Raw genomic sequence first — 22,064 nt, 5'->3', positions numbered from 1 at the left:
CTCATCGTTTTATATGAAAACAAGAGAAAAAGTAGGAGGGTGGCAGCGATAACAACGACGTCACATGATACATAAAGCCAAGCTGCCCTATTCCAATATGGTGGTCAGCTTGGCGGAGCTTCGTCTCCCGTTGATCATATCGTTCCTGTGCGGGTTCGGAACCTGCAGCCAGCAAGAACCGCAGGTTTCCGGGCTGCGCTTAGAGGACGCCGGCGAGCTGGTGTACATGCGCAAACGAGTCATCGAAGCTCCGCACGGCTCCAGTTTCAAGCTTAGATTGTTCGGGTCCTACCTGTCTAATGAGACCTGGCCGTGGGTCGCGTTCGCCCCCGAAGGAGGTACGGTTGAACCGTGCGCGCAGGAGGACCTCCGCAGGTCCGCTGCGTTTAACGTGAGCGGAGCGTTCGTGTTGGACACGGACAACAGCGGGCTTGTAGAGGTCCACACAGTGCCCGCAGCATCCCAAACGGAACATCGATTGTGTGTCTTAAAGGGCCAGACGTGGGTCTCATTTGGGTTGGACAAGTTTCGCATAAAGGACCCCGATGTGCCAACCGATTTCATTCCTCTTTGGGGTCTGGTTTTAGTCGTCGGCTTGCTGGTTTTGATCTGCAGCGTGGTGAGATGTTTGAATCTGAGTTTGCTGTGGTTGGACCCGTTGGAGCTGTATGTTCTGCACAGCTGTGGTTCCGAGGATGAGAAGCATGCTGCAAAGCGCCTCAAGCCCATTAGGAGGAGAGGAAATGTTTTGGTGTGCTCCCTCTTGTTCCTCTGTGCATTGGGTCATTCGGTTCTAGGGGTCATGTTGTACCGCCTGTATGGCTCCATCCTACCTGCTGTGTTCACTAGCGGGTTCCTCATTTTCCTTCTGGCCGAGTTGGTACCCCATATATTATGTTCTCGCTATGGGTTCCAGATGGCCCAGGGTTTGATATGGTTTGCCCAGATCTGTCTTATACTGACGTGTCCCATCTCCTGCCCTCTCGGGCTCCTGCTGGATTTCATCCTGCGGCGTGATGTTAGCACCTGCGGCATCCGTGAGAAAACCATGGAGATGATCAGGACTAGTGTCAATGATCCATACAATGAGTTTGTCAAGGTGGAGTTCAGCAAGGGTGCTCTCAGGACCAAAACTGTGGAGGATATCTTGACCCCCTTGAAAGATTGCTTCATGCTTCCCTCCACGGCAGTGCTGGACTTCAACACCATGTCGGAGATCATGCAGAGCGGATATACCAGGGTCCCCGTGTATGAAGAGGAGAGGTCCAATATTGTGGAGATCCTGTATGTGAAGGATCTGGCGCTGGTGGATCCAGAAGATCGCACTCCAATGATGACCATCACAAAGTTCTACAACCATCCTCTGCATTATGTTTTTAATGACACCAAGCTGGATGCAATGCTGGAGGAATTCAAAAAAGGCAATACTGGGTGTATTTCTATTTTTTTATGCTTGTTTGGTGTATTTTCTGTTATATATAATCTCAGTCGGATCTTGATTGTTTTGTAGCTCAGGTGGCATTGTGCCACAAAGGTCATGGGTTCGATTCCTGCAGAGTCTATAAGTTGCTGCCATGTGTACTTAGTCTTCATTTTTCTTTTTAGGAAACTCCCACCTTGCTATCGTTCAGAAGGTAAATAGTGAAGGAGAAGGAGATCCGTTCTATGAGGTTCTGGGTCTGGTGACGCTGGAGGACGTTATCGAGGAGATCATCAAATCGGAGATCTTGGATGAGTCTGATGGTTACAGTAAGTAGCTGCATGACATGTTTTGAGTTAAGCATCAAACTTGAACGGATTAAAAATGTCCATCTCATTTCTCAGTGGACATGAAGGTGAAACGTCCAATGGCCCATCTGGAGATTCAGCTGGAGTCCCGCAGTGTCCACGAGGAGTTCTCCATCTTTAAGGTACCGGAGGGCGAACCGAAGATACGCACGTCTCCTCAGCTGTTGCTGGCCACTCATCGTTTCCTATCCAGAGGTTTGTTTTAAAAATAGTTTGTCTCAAAGAAAGTGTTTTAGTCGGAGCCGATCTGTAGTAGACCGTTAAAAAAGTGAAAGTGACAAGCATGCAATGCATACTTGAAATGTGACCTCTGCATTAAACCCATCCCAGTGAGAAATGAACACAAATACACACACAAACACATAGAGCAGTGGGCAGCTTTCCCAGCACCCAGGTAGCAATTAGGATTAAGATGTCTTGCTCGAGAGCACCACAGTCACAACCAGCCCGCCGTGAGACTCGAACCGGCAACTCTCGGTTTAAAAACTCGACTCTAACCACTAGTGCTCCGACATATGGTGCAGACGCACTTCCGGCGACCCGATTTCAAATGCCAGCTCGGGGTCCTTTGCTGATCCCATACCCCTTTCTCCACCCTGTACTTTCCTGAAGTCTCCTTAAATGCTGTCTATCAAATAAAGGCAAAAAAATGGCCCAAAAATTACTTTTTGTACAAACATTTTTACAGGAGTGATGAATGTCAAATACATTTTCGTGCTTTATACCCAAATTTGAGGAGACACATTTGACTTTTCTCAGAAGTCGACAAGTGTATAACATTTGACCATTAAAAGTATTTTTCTATTAATGACTGCAAGTAAATAACTGCGATCATTTGAAAAAAATAATAAAGTGCTTTGCTATTTTTTATGCCTTGTGAAACAGTACATTTTGAAAATTAATGGATAAGAATAATAATTAAATTTTGCAGGGTTCCCACGGATCCTTAAAATCCTCGAAAGTTTGTGAACCTGGGGGGGGGATCAAGGCACTGGGAAGTTTTTGAAAATATACATACATAGTCCCCAAAGTGTCACCGCAGTGATGCAGCGCGAGTTCCCTCGAAAGGGAACTGTAACTGAATATGCTGGCTTTAGCTAGCTTGTAGTCTCAATATGTATATATATAGCTCAAAGTAAGTTTTTTTTACAACTTACCAGATTGTCCGACCTCCTCACTCACTTTCTTCCAAGCAAAATCATTTTTATTCCTGTTTCTATAAAAGTACGAAGTTGTATCGTACAGCTCCGGGTGTCCACATACAGCGACAATGATTTTGTCCGCCATTGTTGTTTCGTTTTTATGCCTCTGATTGCTACATCATAATCCTGTCACTACTAAGCAAGCTCCTGATTGGCTAACGTGGCGCGAATATCTGCCAAAGTTCAGCTTTTTTTAACTCGCACGCATTACGTCCATCAAATGCCTGAAACTCTCAATACGCACCGCGTCATTCACGCAAATCACATCATTTGCACAGCAGGATGTCTATCGCGTCTTTGCATTGACTTACATGATAAGTCACTCATGCTTCATTCGCGTTTGGTGTGAACGCACCATTAGTTTAGTGCGGCTGTGACACAAACCTTACATTGTGTGATGGTCTGATACTTTTGTTAAGGACTGTATGTTGTGTAATGTGCTGATTGTATTTTGTCTTAATTTCAGAGGTGGAACATTTCTGCCCGCTGCGTGTTTCAGAAAGAGTCTTATTTCATCTGCTACGGCACCCGAGCGTCAACCAAGAGGTGAAGTTTGACTCCGGTAACCGCTTCAGTCCGGATCACTACCTTTACACACGGAATCACCCCGTGGATTACTTCATACTACTTCTGCAGGTGTGAGATTGCTGGCATTAATGTGTTTATTACTGTCTGTTTTATGATCTCGAAGCACACTTAACCTGTTGAATCATAATTATTATTCTGGTAGAAAATGTTTTGATAACCGTTTTATGTAAGCAATAATGTATAAGAGGCTGTGTGTGCGGGCAAAGGCAATGTAACCATCAGCCATGACTTATTCACGATACAGCACTTGAGTCTCTTGCTTTTATAAAACAGTTACCACACAATACAAATATTAAAGCACACAAAAAATACATATTAACGTAACGTTCACAAAGTAAAATCACTAAAAAACAAAAATAGTCCCTGACTAGGGATGTGATGTTGAGGATTTTCCCACTGGTTAATCGACGTACGACAAATCTGGTGATACGGGTATCACCGGTTGGGGGAGGAAGGTTTAAATAGCTTATGAATGCACGTGCAGCCATGAGCCTTTTACTTTCACTTTTAAAATAGCGATAATGCATTTGATCAAATGAAGTGCTTGAAGTGAGCCGGTGCATGCTGGTACTGGAAAGCACATTTTGGACTGAGCATTGGGATACTTTTTTTATATTGAACTGAATAATTTTGTTACTATAAAAAACCAAATAAAAAAGTGTGTTATTGTAAATAAATAATGTTTGCATAGTAAATTTGTGTGTGCATTGTGTGAATTTATTACGTGCATGTATGTATTTAAGAAACATGCATGTATGTATGCATGTATGTTAATGTTTCTTAAATACATACATGCATGTGTGTGTATTTATATTTACAAAAATAATTTTACACAGCGTGCACACACACACATTATGCAAAAGCAAACTTTTATTTTGTATGAGATTAATCATGATTTAATCTCTTGACAAGCCTATTTTTTTTTTAAATCTGCGTTTTATTACTTTTACTTTACCTTGAAATATGATTTTGCTATGTTGTTTTGAAACGCTTTTTGATTATTTCGAGATGTTTGAATAAAATGTTTAAGTGTGTATTTGTGTGCAGGGCCGCGTGGAAGTGGAGATCGGGAAAGAGGGATTGAAGTTTGAGAACGGTGCTTTCACTTACTACGGTGTTTCAGCGCTCACGGCTCCTTCCTCAGGTGTGTTGCCATCAAACTTGATTTTGATCAGAATCACGTTCACGTGTAACGTTTCCTTATTTCTTTCAGATTCCTGATAGTCAAAGACATTCATGTGTAGCATATTTTGGTTTTAAAGCTGTAGGGTAACAATCCAGAGATGAACTGATTCTGCCAACCCTGTTATGTCTTGTTGTTACTGTAGAGCATTGGGTTAGCAGTGCAAAGGTCATGGGTTCGATTTCCAGTGTACGCACATTGATACAGATGTACTTTGAATGCACTTTAAGTTACTTTAGATGAAAACGTCTGGCAATTGCGTAAATGTAATTTTGAAAGGACAGAGTATACGGGGCTAGTGTTGCACTTTAAAGTCTTATGAGCTTTTAAGCAGCAGGAAATTCTGATACCTAACACGGGTCAACAGAAACGGGGCTGCTCAGTCTTGAATTCAATTTGAAACCAACCTGAAATACTCGCAACATAAATTCCTTACAATAAAAATTAACCATGGTTTATTCGTGGTCACCAATAAGAGAGACATTGTTTGCAATGTATCAGGATGACCAGTGGAAATCTGTTGCTTAAAAATGCAATTTCTCCTTAGGAGTCATAAAACTACAAACCATACAACTGACAGATACCTTGCTATTTAATTCTGGCAGTAAAAAGTGAAACTCAGATTAACATCTAAGGAAGCAATAGGATTTATTGCATGTTATTTTATTGCGTAACAGATTTTATTGCATAATCATGAATGGATTACCAATTGCTGCAATTATGTTTGCGTTTCAGTCATAATGTGTTTATATATTGACACTCATGTTGTTTGTTTGACAGTCCATCAATCACCGGTCTCGACTCAGCGTCAATCTCCCAGAGATCCATTTGAGTTGGGAGATGCCACCAGCCCGTCCAGCTACTGTCCAGACTATACAGTACGAGCCCTGACGGACCTACAGTTTATAAAGGTGAACACAACAACATCTTGCACATATAATGATCATTTATAGTTATTTACAATTCAAGTTTATTTACATGTCCTTCCTTATATATAGTGATGCACCGAAATGAAAATTCTTGGCCAAAACCGAAAACCGAAAAAAGGAAACCAAGGCCGAAAAACCGAAACCGAAACACCGAAACAAATTATTATGCCAATTATTAGTACAATTGCATTTATGGCTATCACTGTGTGCTAACTTTACTAGGGGTGTGTGACGGATAAAAAAACTCACAGTTCGGATCACATTACAGTTTTTGAGGCACAGATCAGATTATTTTTCGGATCAGCAAAAAGCAGGTGGGAAAAATCTAATAAACAATAAAGAAATTGCTAACATTTATAAAAGAGAACAAAGTTGTACATTAATAAGGTCTGAAATTAGCATTAGGTACAGAAATCAAATTAAATTAATCATAAAACAATAAATTAAATATATTATTATTTATTTTTTATTTTATTTATTTATTATTACTTCAGTAGGTTAATCTGACTGTAATCTATACAGACATAAACAAATGTTTTTATTAGAAAAATAATACTGTGGAGAGAATTTTGTTTATATGTGCCCTGTCAATAACAGAGAGATTTTATGTTTGCTTGTTTTTTTTAAACGCGTCTCTATTCAAATTATTACTCTAGTGCAGCACTGATTTGGAGACATTTACAGTACATTAAAACATTAGGATAGGTGAAGAAAAGAAACCGATCCACCATTGCGAACACAGTTTAGAACAAACAAGAAGACAACAAAGAACAGGAATCAAACAATATGGTAACACACATGCTCCACAGCTTTCTGTTTATGGATGAAATAAAATTAAAGAAGAAAAACGATAGTATGTGTGCAAATTCTGTCTATTTCCTTTGTATAATTGTTTGTAGTGGAGTGTCCTGTCTAAATATTTTCACGCGCATGCGATGTTGTACGCGGACTGTACGCGCACTGTCCGTGCGGTCTCAAATTTTGGGCTGCACGCGGACGGTCCGCGCGGCCGGCCGCGGACCCTTCTGATGACGAAAATGATGGCGCGCATACGCGGACGTCCCTAGTATATATTCGGCTTTAAGGGCACTTAAACGCATGCATATACAGAGACTGATGGTGAATCCCAAACAGCGCAACAGTCGCTCCACATAAAAACGTTACGTTGTGTTTCATTGCTTTATTCGCCAAATGTACGTTAATGGATTACAGTAAGAGACACATAACGCTCTAAAGTTTACACATCAAGACATTCTTAATCTTTGCAGACGCGTGCAAACAGCTGGACCCTGAGTGAAACCTGCTTGAGCACGAAGGGGAGGGGTGGGAGACGACTGATCACCGTGAGGCTGAGTGAAACCCAAGCGCTAGCGCACAGATGAAAGGGGCGCGGTTGACATTCATTTTCGGTTTACATTTTCGGCTGGATTTTTTATTTCGGCCCGAAACCGATAATGCCATTTTCGGCCGAAATTTTCGGCGACCGAAATTTCGGTGCACCCCTACTTATATAGTTTGGTGGTAGAGCATTGCATTAGCAGCGCAAAAAGTCATGGGTTTGAACCCAGGGAACATGCATAAATGCATATATTTAAATTTATGAACTACTTTACAGTGTGCATCATTGCAAAGTAGTTTTACTGTAATTTTGCATCAAAAAAATTCTTTAGAAACCGAAAACGGTATTATAGAAAGCAGTAGCAGTATTATAGAAAGTTTATATTTCTTGGTATATATCATTAGTCTCGCAGAAGCAACAAGAAAGCAAAACTTAAAGTTCACTCTACATTTGTATTTGATCATTGCTTGTTTTTATTGATCATTTTATTTTATTTTTATTTGATAGTACTAAATACGCCCACATTATTATTATAAGCAGCTGTGATGTGATAATGTTGGTTGTAGGGCTGCAAAACAATTAATCACGACTAATCGTTTGCAGAATAAAAGTTTTTGTTTAAATTATATATGCGTGTGTACTGTGTATAATAATTATAGATTTAAAAATACACACACGCATGTATAATTTTAAGGAAAAAAATCTATTTAAATATTAAGTATTTATAATTATATATAATATAAATATATATTAAATAAATATAAAAATTTAGATACACATGTAAATATTTTTTAAATATATACTTTTACTGTGTGTATAGGGCTGCAAAACGATTAATCATGACTAATCGTTTACAGAATAAAAGTTTTTGTTTACATCATATGTGTGTTTACTGTGTATTATAATCATGTATTTATAAATATACACACGCATGTATAATTGTAAGGAAAATATCTATGTAAATATTAAGTATTATATTAATTAAATTATATTAAATAAATAAATGGGCAAAGATTAATCGCGATCATTCGCATACAAAATGAAAGTGTTTTTGGCATAATATATGAGTTTGTGCTGTGTGTAATTATTTTGTGTATTTAACCACACACATATACATATATTTATTTCAGAATTTATTTATTTATTTACACATCATATAGAATATATAAAAATATAAGTAAATATATATATATATACACATGTAGATGTTTCTGAAATACATACGTGTGTGTGTGCGTGCGTGTGTTTATATACACATAATAAATACACACAGAGCACACACTCATATATTTATTTTGTATGCGATTAATTGCGATAAATCTTTGCCCAACACTTATAAAAATGTATATACACATGTAAATGTTTCCTAAATATATACTTGTATCTGTGTGTATTTATATATAAATAATTATTACACACAGTTCACACACATATATGATGTAAACAAAAACTTTTATCTGCAAACGATTATTCGCGATTAATCATTTTGCAGCCTTAGTTGTTGGTGTTTATACATGATTTTGTTGTAAGGGATTTATTATGTCAGCAAAAAGTTTCTTTCATGTTAACTTTAAAGGTTTAGTTCACACAAAAGCGAAAAGTCTGTCTTCATTTACTCCACCCACAAGTTTTTCCAAAATCAAGCAGGAAGCAGGAGCACCTTTGACTTCCATATTAGGAATGAAAACACTATGGAAGTCAATGGTGCCCCAAAACTGTTTGTTTACAAATATTGCTCCAAATATTTTTTTTTGTTCGGCAGAATACAGGTTTATAACAACATGAGGGTGAATAAACATTGACCGAATTTTTTTGGTATTGGGTGAACTATCCCTTTAAGCTTTCTATGAGAACAGTAAAGTTACTAAATGCCCTGAAACTGATCTTCTGTCCGTCCGCAGGTGACCCGATTACAGTACCTCAATGCCCTGATGGCCTCACGGGTGGCACAAAGTCCCGATCCCCCTGAAATTAAGATTATGCCCAACAGTCAAACAAAACTCTTAAACGAGAGAAACACGACTCAAGGTAGACACGACAGCACGACCACATCAGTAAACATGCATGCAAGCTGATTTTCGTATGACTCTTTGTGCTTTGGGTTTTTCCGTACGTTTCCATGTTTCGTCATGGCATTGGCTAGCTATGGAATGTTGTGAAAGCGTGCAGGAACAGGTCCACTGGGAATTTCGGTGAAACTATGTGTGACATGTTAAACAAGAGGAGGCAATGTGTCTTTACTCTAGAACTAAGTCTCTCTTTCTCTTTTCTCTCCTTCCCTTCATATTCCCCCCTCTTTTATCTCCATTAGAGTTTCAGCTTCACTTTTCGTTCTTTGACCCAATTGACAACTACTGTTAGTGTACATTGCATGAGGTAAATGCACATTCAGTTTTAAGCATGATAAGTTTGAAACGGTTAAACACTGTTCAGACAGCAGAGCGCCACTAGCTGGTGGTTTTTTTAATCATGGCATGCTGTTTGACACTTGATATCAGTTGCATTTCACTGCATGACTGACTAGAGCATCGTATTAACATTTTGAAAGTAACTTGTTCTGTGTTATTGCTGTCTGTCGGCACCAGACAGGATTTAAATGACCAGGTAAGTACTGCACTGTTATTCCATCATCTGTATAAAATGGTAACTAATTGCAAATGCTTTTTGCCCCATATAACCCACTATAACTAATAATATGCACATGTTTGCATGATATGCACTCGTACTCATTTTATGTGCCAGGTTAAGGAATACCCAAGAAGCTTTTTTCCTCAGTACTCAGTGATGTATTGATGATTTTTATAGGGCTGTCAAAAGATTAATCGCGATTAATTGCATCCAAAATAAAAGTTTGTGTTTACATAACATATGTAACGTGTGTGTACGGTGTATAATTATTATTTATATATAAAAATACACCCAGTCATCTATATATTTAAGGAAAATTTGTTATATTTATATATAAAATATTTATATTTATATATAATATAAATTATATAAATGTATAATGCAAATATTTCTTATATAAATATAAATACACACACATTCAGGTATATATATTTAAGAATTTTTTTTATTTATATATAAAATATTTATATATAATATAAATTATATAAATGTAAATACAGTATTTAAATGCAAATATTTCTTATATAAATATAAATACACACACATTCAGGTATATATTTAAGAAAAAATTGTTATTTATATATAAAATATTTATATATAATATAAATTATATAAATGTAAATACAGTATTTAAATGCAAATATTTCTTATATAAATATAAATACACACACATTCAGGTATATATTTAAGAAAAAAATTGTCATTTATATATAAAATATTTATATATAATATAAATTATATAAATGTAAATACAGTATTTAAATGCAAATATTTCTTATATAAATATAAATACACACACATTCAGGTATATATTTAAGAAAAAAATTGTTATTTATATATAAAATATTTATATTTATATATAATATAAATTATATAAATGTATATACAGTATTTAAATGCAAATATTTATTATATAAATATAAATACACACACATTCAGCTATATATTTAAGAAAGATTTGTTATTTATATATAAAATATTTATATTTATATATATATAATATAAATTATATAAATATATATACATTATTTAAATGCAAATATAAATTATATAAATACACACACATTCAGGTATATATTTAAGAATTTTTTTTTATTTATATATAATATAAAATTATATAAATGTATATACAGTATTTAAATGCAAATATTTCTTAAATATATACCTGAATGTGTGTGTATTTATATATACATAATATTTGCACACCATACACATATGTTATGTAAACACAGACTTTTGTTTTGGATGCGATTAATCGCGATGAATCTTTTGAAAGCCCTAGATTTGTTAAATTCAAAATATAAAATATTATTGGCAAATTATGTCAATCATTTCTGTAGTGTTGTAGTCGAATCTGGACTTGGACTCGACTACTGCACTTCATCTTAACCATATAATTTATTAATAAATACTCTAATAATATGACTACAAATAATCAATTATCACTGTTTCATTAGTAAATCCTATCCATGCATTTAATCAATAAAACCGTGTATTTATCAGTCATACATTTGACTAAATGCAATAAATCTACATGTAATTTTTGATTTCATTTTTATGTCTGACTGTTCATGTCTGTGACACATTTCTGATTCATTGGAACAAATTAAATAGGAAATTCACTGACGTATTAGACTAAATATTTGGCCATTTAATGATGTCAAAATATGCTAATGTAGATTTCTTACCAATTCCTTTTGATTTCTTTAGGCTCTACAGGTGCAAGCAGGCACAGTCATGAAGCAAAACCAGATGAGGATCTTTAACAGTCAGAAAGGAGCTTTCTGACCTTCTACCTAACCCTAGTCCAGGACTTTTAAGGATTTTATAATGACAAACTAATTTGTTCTTGTCGTCTTAAATGAATCTTTCATTGGTGGAGCGCGACGTTTGAGCAAGAAATGAGACTGGTGTGAGAAATGGCGTTTAAGACTTGTAATGCTGGTTCTGCTGGGATCGGTTTTTGCTGTACTTACTTCATCATTCTCTTGATGTCACTTCCTGTGAGCAGTTTAATTTTCCTTATGATGTATGCGTGTGCATATGTGCTTCTAAATACTTTTGAAAGGCTGCGTGCCAAGGTCCTACTATTACTGCTATATTACGACAGCAGTATTATTGCTACAGTGTCTCCGTATGGTCAAGCCTGAATGTGCCAAAATGTGTTCAGAGCAAGAGATAGAGAAGAAGAACAGACAGAAAATACTTTATACTGGAATAATTCACCCTGAGATTAAGCTTTAGTCATTATTTTTCACATTCACTACATTTTTGTGAAACACAAAAGCAGAATTCTCATTTTAAAATGGATAGTTCACCAAAAAATGAAACTTTTGTGGTCATTTACTCACCATCAAGTTGTTACAACACTGTACACAAATGACGATGTTTAAAAAAAGCGTTAATAACCAAACAGATCTGGGGCACCATTGACTTCCATAGGATTATTTTTTGTCCTACTATAGGTGTTACAGACCTGTATACATTTCTTTGTTCTGTTGAACACAAATTAAGATATTTAGAAATAATAATAATAATAACCAAATGGATCTGGGGCACCATTGACTTCTACAGTAGGACAAAATAATCCTATGGTTGTTGCAAACCTGTGTGCTTTCTTTGTTCTTCTGAACACAAATTAAGATATTTAAAAAAAATTAATAACCAAACGGATCTGGGGCAAAAACATTTTTAATTACAACTATAGTAGGACAAAATAATCCTATGGGGGTCAATGGGGCCCCAGATCTGTTTAGTTAACTTTTTTAAAATATCTTAATTTGTGTTCAGCAGAACAAGGAAAAGTATACAAGTTTGTAACAACCATAAGACTATTTTGTCCTACTGTAGAAGTCAATGGTGCCCCAGATCCGTTTGGTTATTATTTTTATATCTTGTGTTCAGAAGAACAAAGAACACAAATTGAGATATTAAAAAAATTAATAACCAAATAGATCTGGGGCACCATTGACTTCCATGGGATTATTTTGTCCTACTATAGGTGTTATATTTAAAAAAAAAGAATAATAATAACCAAACGGATCTGGGGCACCATTGACTTCTACAGTAGGACAAAATCAAAAAATGTTAATAACCAAACGGATCTAGGGCACCATTGACTTCTACAGTAGGACAAAAATATCCTATGGTTGTTACAAACCTGTATACTTTACTTTGTTCTGCCGAACTCAAATTAAGATATTTTTAAAAAATATTAACCAAACAGATCTGGGGCACCATTAACTTCCTTAGGATTATTTTGTCCTACTATAGTTGTTACAAACCTTGCATACATTACTTTGTTCTGCTGAACACAAATTAAGATAAAAAAACAATTAATAACAGATCTGGGGCACTATTGACTTCCATATGATTATTTTATACTACTATGGAGGTCAATGGTGCCCCAGATCTGTTTGGTTACAAACATTCTTAAAAATATCTTAATTTGTGTTTAGCAGAACGTATACAGGTTTGTAACAACTTGAGGGTGAATAAATGATTTACATTTTTTGGTGAACTATCCCTTTAAGCCCCAACATATATGTGCCAATGTGAATTTAAACACACAAAACTGGATTTCGATGTGGAAAGCTGGATTTTTTCACATAACAAACTTGGTTGAGTGTTAGATGCTGGGATAAACTAGTCATTATCTGGGATGGTGTTTCTTGCACTTTCGGAAAGGTCTTATTTTTATAAAATTCATGCCTTAATGTGTCCCCCCCACACATTTCACATCGTTTCTTCTTCCCCTGGTTGGGTGCTCCCTTATTATTTGGCAAGTTCAGAATGTTAGAGCTCCAAAAGTGTCATTTTGAAAGTGACATTAAAAGGTCACCATGAGGATTTCTGTGTAATTTTAACCGCCCAGTATTGTGAGACAGATGAGGGTATCCACGCTTGCACACATGATGCTTCACACATGATGTGCGCTGCCATTTAATATTGAAATTCCCAACATCGTGCTGTACTTCCAGATCAACCCGTCTCCTTTCTTCAGTATCCACCGCATGACTGCATTCCAGATTAGCAGCATCGTAAACATTTTAGGTGCTTGGATATCTTGCATGACTGTAGTGATGCAGTCTAAAGCTGTAGTCTATACTGTATAAGCAACAAAGATAGAAAAACTTTCTCATGCCATCACTATTACATTATTCCATTACTGTAGCCTGAGTAATAGTGAAAATCCCGGGGTTTGAGGTTGTATTATATTTTTAGACATAACATTGTAGATGAGTAAGTGAAGATAGTACACAGCATACTGTTACAACTTCTCTATCCGTTTCATTTACTCATGCTAGATAAGGTGCCAGGATGATTAAAATTAAGTAAACATCTTTATTTGAGTTTATATCTCACATTCCAACCTACTTTTGGTTTCAAATTGGTGCAAATATGCAAGATTTATAAAAAAAGGGTATTAACTCTTCTTCTGTTTTATTGTTTCTTAACTTAGAGAGTTATTTAAACTTGCTTTTATGAAGTTACAAGTTTGCTATTTTTGTTTCTTTTGGGTGTAATCATAACCCATCAGCTAATGTTAACATTAATTTTAAATGACTTTTTAGAACAGTGTGTGTGATCCCGAGTAAATATTTTTTTCAGCTGTTTAAAACTCGTTTGTTCTGTTGTCGATTTATGTTCACAAATTAATGAATGTATATTATTAAATCCTGTTGTTCTGCTCTATTTATCGAGAAATGTTGGAATTTGTTTGACTAAATTAATAAGAAACTAAATCTAAAGTACAAGCTGGAAGCAGTCGTGTGTAAATATCAGTTTTTCAGACACAAACGTATGCTAGCAGGTTTTCCAAGACTTATTTCTGACTTGCCGTTTTTGGTAGTTGAGGTTGAAATCTGCTCTGTATTGTACACGAGCCATTTAATGATCTTGATATGTTTCATATAGAAATAAACACAACACTGTGCTAATTGTTTCTTTCATTATGTATGTATGTATGTATGTATGTGGCATTTATTCAACAGATAGCACACACACACACAAGGAAAATATTAACTTAAAAGAACATTGTTTGGGGATTTAAAATGACAAAGCATATAATAATGAACGGTTATAAAACAAATATTCTTAAAAGAAAAAGGTCAAATGTATTGTGACACTGTGGTTATTTCTAGTTAATGTGATGGATATAAACTGGATTATCTAATGCTATGATAGATATTGGCCTATCATGATGTAATATTATGAGGTTGCCATTATTACTTAAACAGAATATAGAAGGAACCGAAACAGAAGATAATTTGTTTTAACAATTCAACTCTTTCGCATGACTTCCCTCAGATGCAAAATTTTAAAGATGCCCTTACTAGGAATTTAGCCTAATGGTTTTAAAAATTAAATGTTACGTGATGTTTTGGCTTTTCACAAATCTGGTAATTATGGTTATTTTGAATTCCGATGAATACAATTATGCAAATAAAAACGTTCCTACTTTGTCACAATCTGTAGGTCTAGATGAACAAACCTTCCAGTTATACATAATTCATTAAAACACTGAGCTCATTTCTGTAATTATGTTGTTTATTATATTTCTGGATGAAGGGAAAAGTCCATAAAGAATGAATATTCAGAAGAAATCATTTAGATTTACACTCTTAAAAAGTGAATCTAAAAAAACTTAGAAAAATTACTTCAGTTGGTAAAACTTTTATATAATGATGAAAATTTACGTTATTTCAACGTAAAATAAATTTTTTTAGGTGTTACAAATTGAAGTAATTTTTTAAGTTCCACTTTTTATAGTGTATGCATATGGCAAATGCTTTTATCAAAGGCTACTTACAGTCAATTCAAGCAAAACATTATTTTTATCTGTATTAAAAAGAAACTCAAACGTTTTTTACACAATGCTTTACCAGTTGAGCTACAGGAACACATTTTACATTTGGTCGGGTGTCCCAAGGTCCAATGGTCCCTGATGCGTCAGAGGTCTGTCCTCCTTGGTTCCAGTCACCGCCGGCTTCACCCGGGCTTCCTGCTTCACCCTGGCTTTCTGCACCGTCCTGGCTTACTGCTCCACCCTGGCTTACTGCTCCTCCCTGGCTTACTGCTCCGCCCTGGCTTACTGCTCCGCCCTGGCTTACTGCTCTGCCCTGGCTTACTGCTCTGCCCTGGCTTTCTGCACCATTCTGGCTTACTGCTCCGCCCTGGCTTACTGCTCCGCCCTGGCTTTCTGCTCCGTCCTGGCTTTCTGCACCATTTTGGCTTCCTGCCCCCCCCTGGTTTTCTGCTCCACCCTGGCTTTCTGCACCGTCCTGGCTTACTGCTCCGCCCTGGCTTACTGCTCCGCCCTGGCTTACTGCTCCGTCCTGGCTTTCTGCACCATTCTGGCTTCCTGCTCCGCCCTGGCTTCCTGCACCATCCTGGTTTTCTGCACCGTTCTGGCTTCCTACTCCACCCTTGCTTTCTGCTCTGTCCTAGCTTCCTGCTCTGCCCTGGTTTCCTGCACCGTCCTTGCTTTCTGCCCTGTCTTGGCTTCCTGCTCCAACCTGACATCCTACCCTTTCTGCTCCGCCCTGATTTACTGCTCTGCCATGGCTTCCTACCCTTCCTGCTCCACCGTGGCTTCCTACCCTTCCTGCTCAACCCCGGTTTTGCTGCTCTGCCTTAGATGTGTCCAATCCTTCTGCCATTCTATAGGGTCTGGCCCACCATCCCTCTACCTGTTCAGCCTCTGTTTCACCATCCACCTGGCCACCTGTTGTTTTTAGGAGTATTTGGAAGGGTGCTGTGTTGTTATAATGTTCAGTGGACTTTAAGTCTGTATTTTGAGTTCCTGTTTCCGGTCTCATGTTTGTCATGCATGGTTGATTGTCTCCCCTTGTTAGCCCGTGTGTACATAGCCCTTTTTGTTTTCCTAATCTCTTGCCAGTTGTTTAACGTGTAATGTGTTCTGTTTATTGTTTTCTGTTCTCGTGACTCATTCCTTAGATTATCTTGTTTAGTTTATCAAATACTGTGTTTGGTTCCGCTTCCTTGCCTGTTTGCCTGCTCCACACATTACAGTATGAAGTGGTTTCGTCAAAACTTTGTTTTATGATTTGTTAAAGATTTACAATCTACAAATGGTGTTGTATTAAACATTTTTACTGAAAAACAATAAGAAATATATTTTTGATGCTCTACTTTGCAAGCCTTCACATCTGAAAATCAGGTTCTACCGTGACGTAAGATAATGCAACAGAAACATAAATCCGGGATTGCCAATCACAAGTTGTTGTGGTGTGGCTTTCAACACTCTTTGGGTACTTCCTTTAACAGGCATGTGAACACGAGGGATGATGACCATATATGAAAGCGGAAAGTCAAATAACATCATACCACTTTTCCTAGACATCCATATAATTCCATAATAATATAATTCAGCTCTCACGCATTTATGCATCCTGTCACACACACACCCATTTAAATGTCCAGAGACCAGGAAGAGACCGACAAGAAATTCAGGACATAAAGTTGAATGATGCAACGTTGCTACTTCTCTGTCTATGTCAGACTTCAACACACCTATTGCACATAAGTCACAGAAATACTGAGTCATGGTATCACAGCATACAGAGAAAACTGGATTAACAGGGGTGGGGAAAAATAAAATCCCATGTTTATTTCTGTTTAACATTTCCTGTGTCTCATTTCCTGCGCAGCACATCTGTTTACAAATTTCAGCCGACTGCATCACTGTTTTTGTGCCAATTTGCCCATTTCTGTGAGAAAACCGCAATAATGCACTTAAAGCCAAATGTGCAACAACTTTCATGATTTGACTTGTTAGTTAAGCGTCAGAAGTGAGGCCCTGTGGCAATGCACGGCAAGTGCTTTTAACCTCAACAGTAATTGAGGAAGTGTTGCATAACTGCAGAAATTTGTCGGACACTCCAGACTAGATATCTGGTTTAAACAAGTAACCAAAGATTGCTTAATCGTAAATAAAACAACAAAAAAATCACTTATTTTTAATACACTGCCTGTGTGCCTGGATTATGTAATCTAATCACTTACAACTTTGGCATTTTTGCCTTTCAAAAACAGAAAGTTTTTAAGTGAAAGTCTGGCAATATCTTCCAAAGTTCAACTATAGTCCAACATTATCAGTTAATAACGCACAAATGTCTTTTGCCATAATTTTATGGCAAAAACAATTATTTTGCCATAAAAATTATTTATTTCTTTTTTTTCTAATTTATTTCTTTTGCCATAATTTTATTGCCACAACAACATGCTTTTTAATGGCAATTTGTAGGTATTTTACTATTTGTATGACCACATTCATACAATTTTTTTTTATTGCTGAGAACAAAGGAATTTAGAAAAACAGAGCCATACATAGAAACACACAGCACAACAACAACAACACATTACATTATTGTACGCTTTGCTTTGCCCCTGTGATGTTGGGGTTGGGTGTCAAAAATTCACTTGGACTAAATAGTATAAATACCACCTAGCCTAGTTTAGTACTTGCAACTACAATTACGTGGAAGACTACTGACCTGACAGGTGTCCAGAAGACAATCATCGAGACCCTTGACAAGGGATGACTGTTCACAGATTGCTGTATCAAAACATGCAAGAAAAAAGTGTGGTAAGAAAAGGTGCACAAGCATGACCGCAGTCTTCGAAAGATTCAAGGAAAAGCAGATTCAAGATCTTGGGAGAGCTTCACAAGGAATGGACTAAAGCTTCAAGAGCCACCACCCACAGACGTCTTAACGAAATGGGCTACTGTCACGTTTCTACTCCTAGAACCAAAGTCTTCTTCTCAGATGAAAGTAATTGTTGCATTTCATTTGGAAATCAAGGTCCCAGAGTCTGGAGGAAACGTGAAGAGGAATTCAAGTCCAATGTGAAGTTTCAATAGTCAGTGATGATTTGGGTTGCCATGTCATTTGCTAGTGTTGGTCCACTGTGCTTTATCAAGTCCAAATCAAATCAGCCATCTACCAGGAGATATATTATGCTGACAAAAAGCTTTTTAGAGATTTCTTTTTGCCCAAAGTGCTAAAACTACTATGATGAAGCCCATAGAGAAACAATGGGGTATTGTCAAGAGAAGCTGAAGGCCACTATCAAAGCAAATTGGACTATGCTAGTATGACCTGTTTGTATTGAGCAGATCGGTCAGGTGCTTTAAACCTGCCGTTACATTACATTTTTTGTGATGTGACACTGAATTTGAAACAGCACATTGTACTTTCTGCATCTATCATTAAAGTATTTATTAGTAATACAGTGGAAATTAGTAGAAATGTGAATATTTGGTTAGCATGTTAATTTACAGTGTGTGCCCCTAAATTTTCTGGTTGCGCCCCTAAAATTTTCAGCTGGGGGCCACTGTGCTCCTAGTGAAAAAAGTTTGTCTGGAGCCCTGGCTAGTATGTACTGTTTATATTGAGCAGATTGGTCAGGTGCTTTAATCCTGCCGTTACATTACATTAGTCAAATTTCTCATTGATTTCTGTTTTATTTCCACAGAGCATCATGTAAAGTTTGTAAGGGCTTACATGAAGACCATGATTGTACAATGTTCGGTGTGCGATGAGTTATCATGTTTGAGAAAATACTCTAATTTTCTCATTTTATTTGATTTATTTATTTATTTATGAGCTAGAAGTCTAAATCGTCAAAATTAAAACAAAAAATGTCTTAAAAATATTTCAAGGAATCTTGCTTTTTCATTAAACTAGAATTAATTACTAAAGTACTTAGAATAAATGTACATGATATGCAAAAAAATGTAGATGCACCTGTAATGTGCAGGGTTTTCACGACATCGAATACACACATTTACACGTCCACATCAATTTATGATGCATAAAGCAAAAGCTTTTTAAAAACAAACTTTTTTCTGTCTTAGATTAGTTAAAGCAACACATATTATCAATATTATATATTATAAAAAATAAATGATATTATATAAATTCGACAAAAATTATTTTATAATGCTGATGACGTCAGCGCAATGGTGAGGCAACTTTTAAAATCCGTCCGCTTCGCTTCCTCTTACAATTGGGAAATTCCCGCTTTTAAAGCACTATATATACAGAACGCACAACACTGAAAGTATTCACAGAAGGAACTCCTTAAAAGAGATTCAAGATCGATCGATCGATCAAAAAGGATTTGATTTTTTACTATTAAAATAATCCAAGATCACAAAGATGGCCTGCGGGGGATTTGAAGTGATTGTGGCTTTAGAGTAAGTATCCCAGATTTAATGGCTTAAATGATTTAATATAATTTTCATAAGTTTGTATTGCACGCAGCGTCTCTACGTAAAACGTGACGTCATTCATTTTGTTTACCTTTTCTAACGAATCTCTCATGTTGTGTTTGTTTCAGGACATTTCACTCGGAGTGTATGTTCGGGTATGATGAACTCGATTGTTCGGATCTTTTGTCTATGGTGAGTTACTTTTATAAGCTATATGGTTACATTTATATAGTACACGTGGCTTAAATATATATAAATAACACGTGTGTCTGTCTGTCTCAGAGTGGAAGATGCGGTATGCATAAAGGTGTCAAAGTGGAGATGGGAACGCATCCTCACAGCATGAAACAGGTGGTGAACATTATTGTTGCCTTGCAGAGGATGAAGCACAAACAGTCAACTGAGTTTGGTGATGATGAACTGCTCAATATCATCATGGAGAATGTGATCGAAGGTACCAGCCACTTACATTTACTGTAAAACTGACTGTTTTTTAGTGGTTTCTGGTTGGTAGTGGACCAAAAGACCAGCAAGAAACTAAATGGCATGTTTGACCCACCACTGTATGCTAGTTTGACTTGTTGTTTATATTGAGGATATCGGTCAGGTGCTTTAAACCTGGTGTTACATTACATCAGTCAAATTTCTCATTGATTTCTGTTTTATTTCCACAGAGCATCATGTCAATTTTGTAAGGGCAGCTCAGTCTTACGTGAAGACCATGAATGTACAATGTTCGGTGTGTGATGAGTTCCAAAAAAGTTTGGTGCGGAGTGGTGGAAGTCCATATTTGATCGCTAAAACGCTTAAAGGTGGCAATGACCAGTACAAAGGTACATTTTCATTTTTTCTTAACTGTATACTTCCCAATATAATTGCTAATGAGTGTCAAAATTAAATATTTGTCTCTTTTTTTTTCAGTTCGATTCAATCTGTCGACTTACATGTCACCAACTCCCACCAAGCCTGATTCGCAACCCGTTTGCTTGGGCATTTCTAAGAGCAACCTCTACCTTGCTTGTACCAAAGCGGATCAATCTAATTCTCCTTCCTTGGTCTTAAAGGTTTGTGCTGACACACTTTATCCAACAATATATATCTTTTTACTACATAATAAAAATGAAATTTACAAACCTTTTTTATTTTAGGAGATCAATGACAGTCTCGACACCATTGTAGATGGTGATGCAAAAGGTTACGATCACCTCCTCTTCTACAGGACAGAGTCCGCAGTGTCTAACAACACTTTTGAATCTGTCAAATTTCCTGGATGGTTTATTAGCACCGCCTTTGATGATGATGAACGGGTGGAAATGTGCCAAACATCATCTGCGCGCATCAACAATTTCATGCTGAAGACAAAGAATTGATCAAGAGCTAAGAAACATATCTGATTTAGCGAAATACATTTTCTAGAGAGTATGTACTGCGTACAGTTGTTTGTTAAACAGATTTGTCAAACGTCTCACTGCAGTAAGGCTTTTTTTATTAGTCTTATACGGTGGATAATAGTACATTCACATTGAATTCTTTGTCAGATCTAATTTATTTTTTTTTGTTATTTAATATTTAAGTTATTTGAAATATTTGAAACAATCAAGTTTTGGGATTTTAATTTTGTACTTGAAATAAATGAAATATGGACTTGACCCAATGTCACATTGAGTTTGTTAGATGAGGTCCTGATACCTCATTCATTTCTTTTGTATATTAAGTAAAAAATTCAGCACATAATGCAAGGTTTCCCAAACTGGGGGTTCGATGACCCCTGGTGGTTCGCAGTGGAATTACAATAACAATTCATAAAATAACTTATAAAAAATAAAATAAACAAATAACATAGTTTTTATTAGTAAGTGTTTTATTTAGTTTTTTAATCTGCATGCTATGTTGTGAGCATTACAACACAAATTTTACTCGCGTACGGGTAACAAAAGCTAGTTAAAATACTGATAAAAGTTTTAAAGCCGATAAAAAAATACATCACAAAATACAGTTAATATATTAAATTATTGAAATATTTACTTAAAATTTCAAGGGGTTCGGCAGGTTTGAAAATCCCTGCCATAATGGATTATAATAGTACTACAGCGCCCTCGTGTGGCCGAGAAGAGACCCTGCACTATAAAATGACGTTAAAGTGTTGAGAGACAAGAAACACAACCCG

At 36.4% G+C, this 22,064-nt stretch overlaps 2 protein-coding genes across 5 annotated transcripts; both read left to right on the top strand.

Annotated features, from left to right (window-relative positions):
• Positions 1 to 13: 13 nt before the first annotated feature.
• Positions 14 to 14,597, top strand: LOC129446473 (metal transporter CNNM3). Of its 4 annotated transcripts, XM_055207534.2 has the most exons (10): positions 14 to 1,421; positions 1,606 to 1,749; positions 1,825 to 1,983; positions 3,457 to 3,626; positions 4,626 to 4,722; positions 5,542 to 5,672; positions 8,931 to 9,057; positions 9,341 to 9,405; positions 9,615 to 9,633; positions 11,368 to 14,597. In XM_055207534.2, the coding sequence occupies exons 1-8, from the start codon at positions 65 to 67 to the stop codon at positions 9,388 to 9,390; spliced, it is 2,235 nt and encodes a 744-aa protein (XP_055063509.2). In that variant the 5' UTR covers positions 14 to 64; the 3' UTR covers positions 9,391 to 9,405; positions 9,615 to 9,633; positions 11,368 to 14,597. The 4 variants fall into 4 exon arrangements, with proteins under 4 accessions (XP_055063509.2, XP_055063510.2, XP_055063511.2 ...); XM_055207535.2 differs by lacking the exon at positions 9,615 to 9,633; XM_055207536.2 differs by lacking the exon at positions 9,341 to 9,405 and having other exon boundaries at positions 15 to 1,421.
• A 5,085-nt stretch (positions 14,598 to 19,682) lies between these two features.
• il1b (interleukin 1, beta) lies at positions 19,683 to 21,546 on the top strand. The gene is made up of 6 exons (XM_055208619.2): positions 19,683 to 19,882; positions 20,026 to 20,089; positions 20,180 to 20,351; positions 20,572 to 20,730; positions 20,819 to 20,961; positions 21,046 to 21,546. Exons 1-6 carry the CDS (start codon positions 19,845 to 19,847, stop codon positions 21,265 to 21,267), a joined length of 798 nt encoding a protein of 265 aa, XP_055064594.1. The 5' UTR covers positions 19,683 to 19,844; the 3' UTR covers positions 21,268 to 21,546.
• Positions 21,547 to 22,064: the final 518 nt, after the last annotated feature.

The sequence above is a fragment of the Misgurnus anguillicaudatus genome, chromosome 12, assembly GCF_027580225.2.
Source record: "Misgurnus anguillicaudatus chromosome 12, ASM2758022v2, whole genome shotgun sequence".
NCBI lineage: Eukaryota > Metazoa > Chordata > Actinopteri > Cypriniformes > Cobitidae > Misgurnus > Misgurnus anguillicaudatus.
This window is presented reverse-complemented; position numbering and strand designations above follow the sequence as displayed.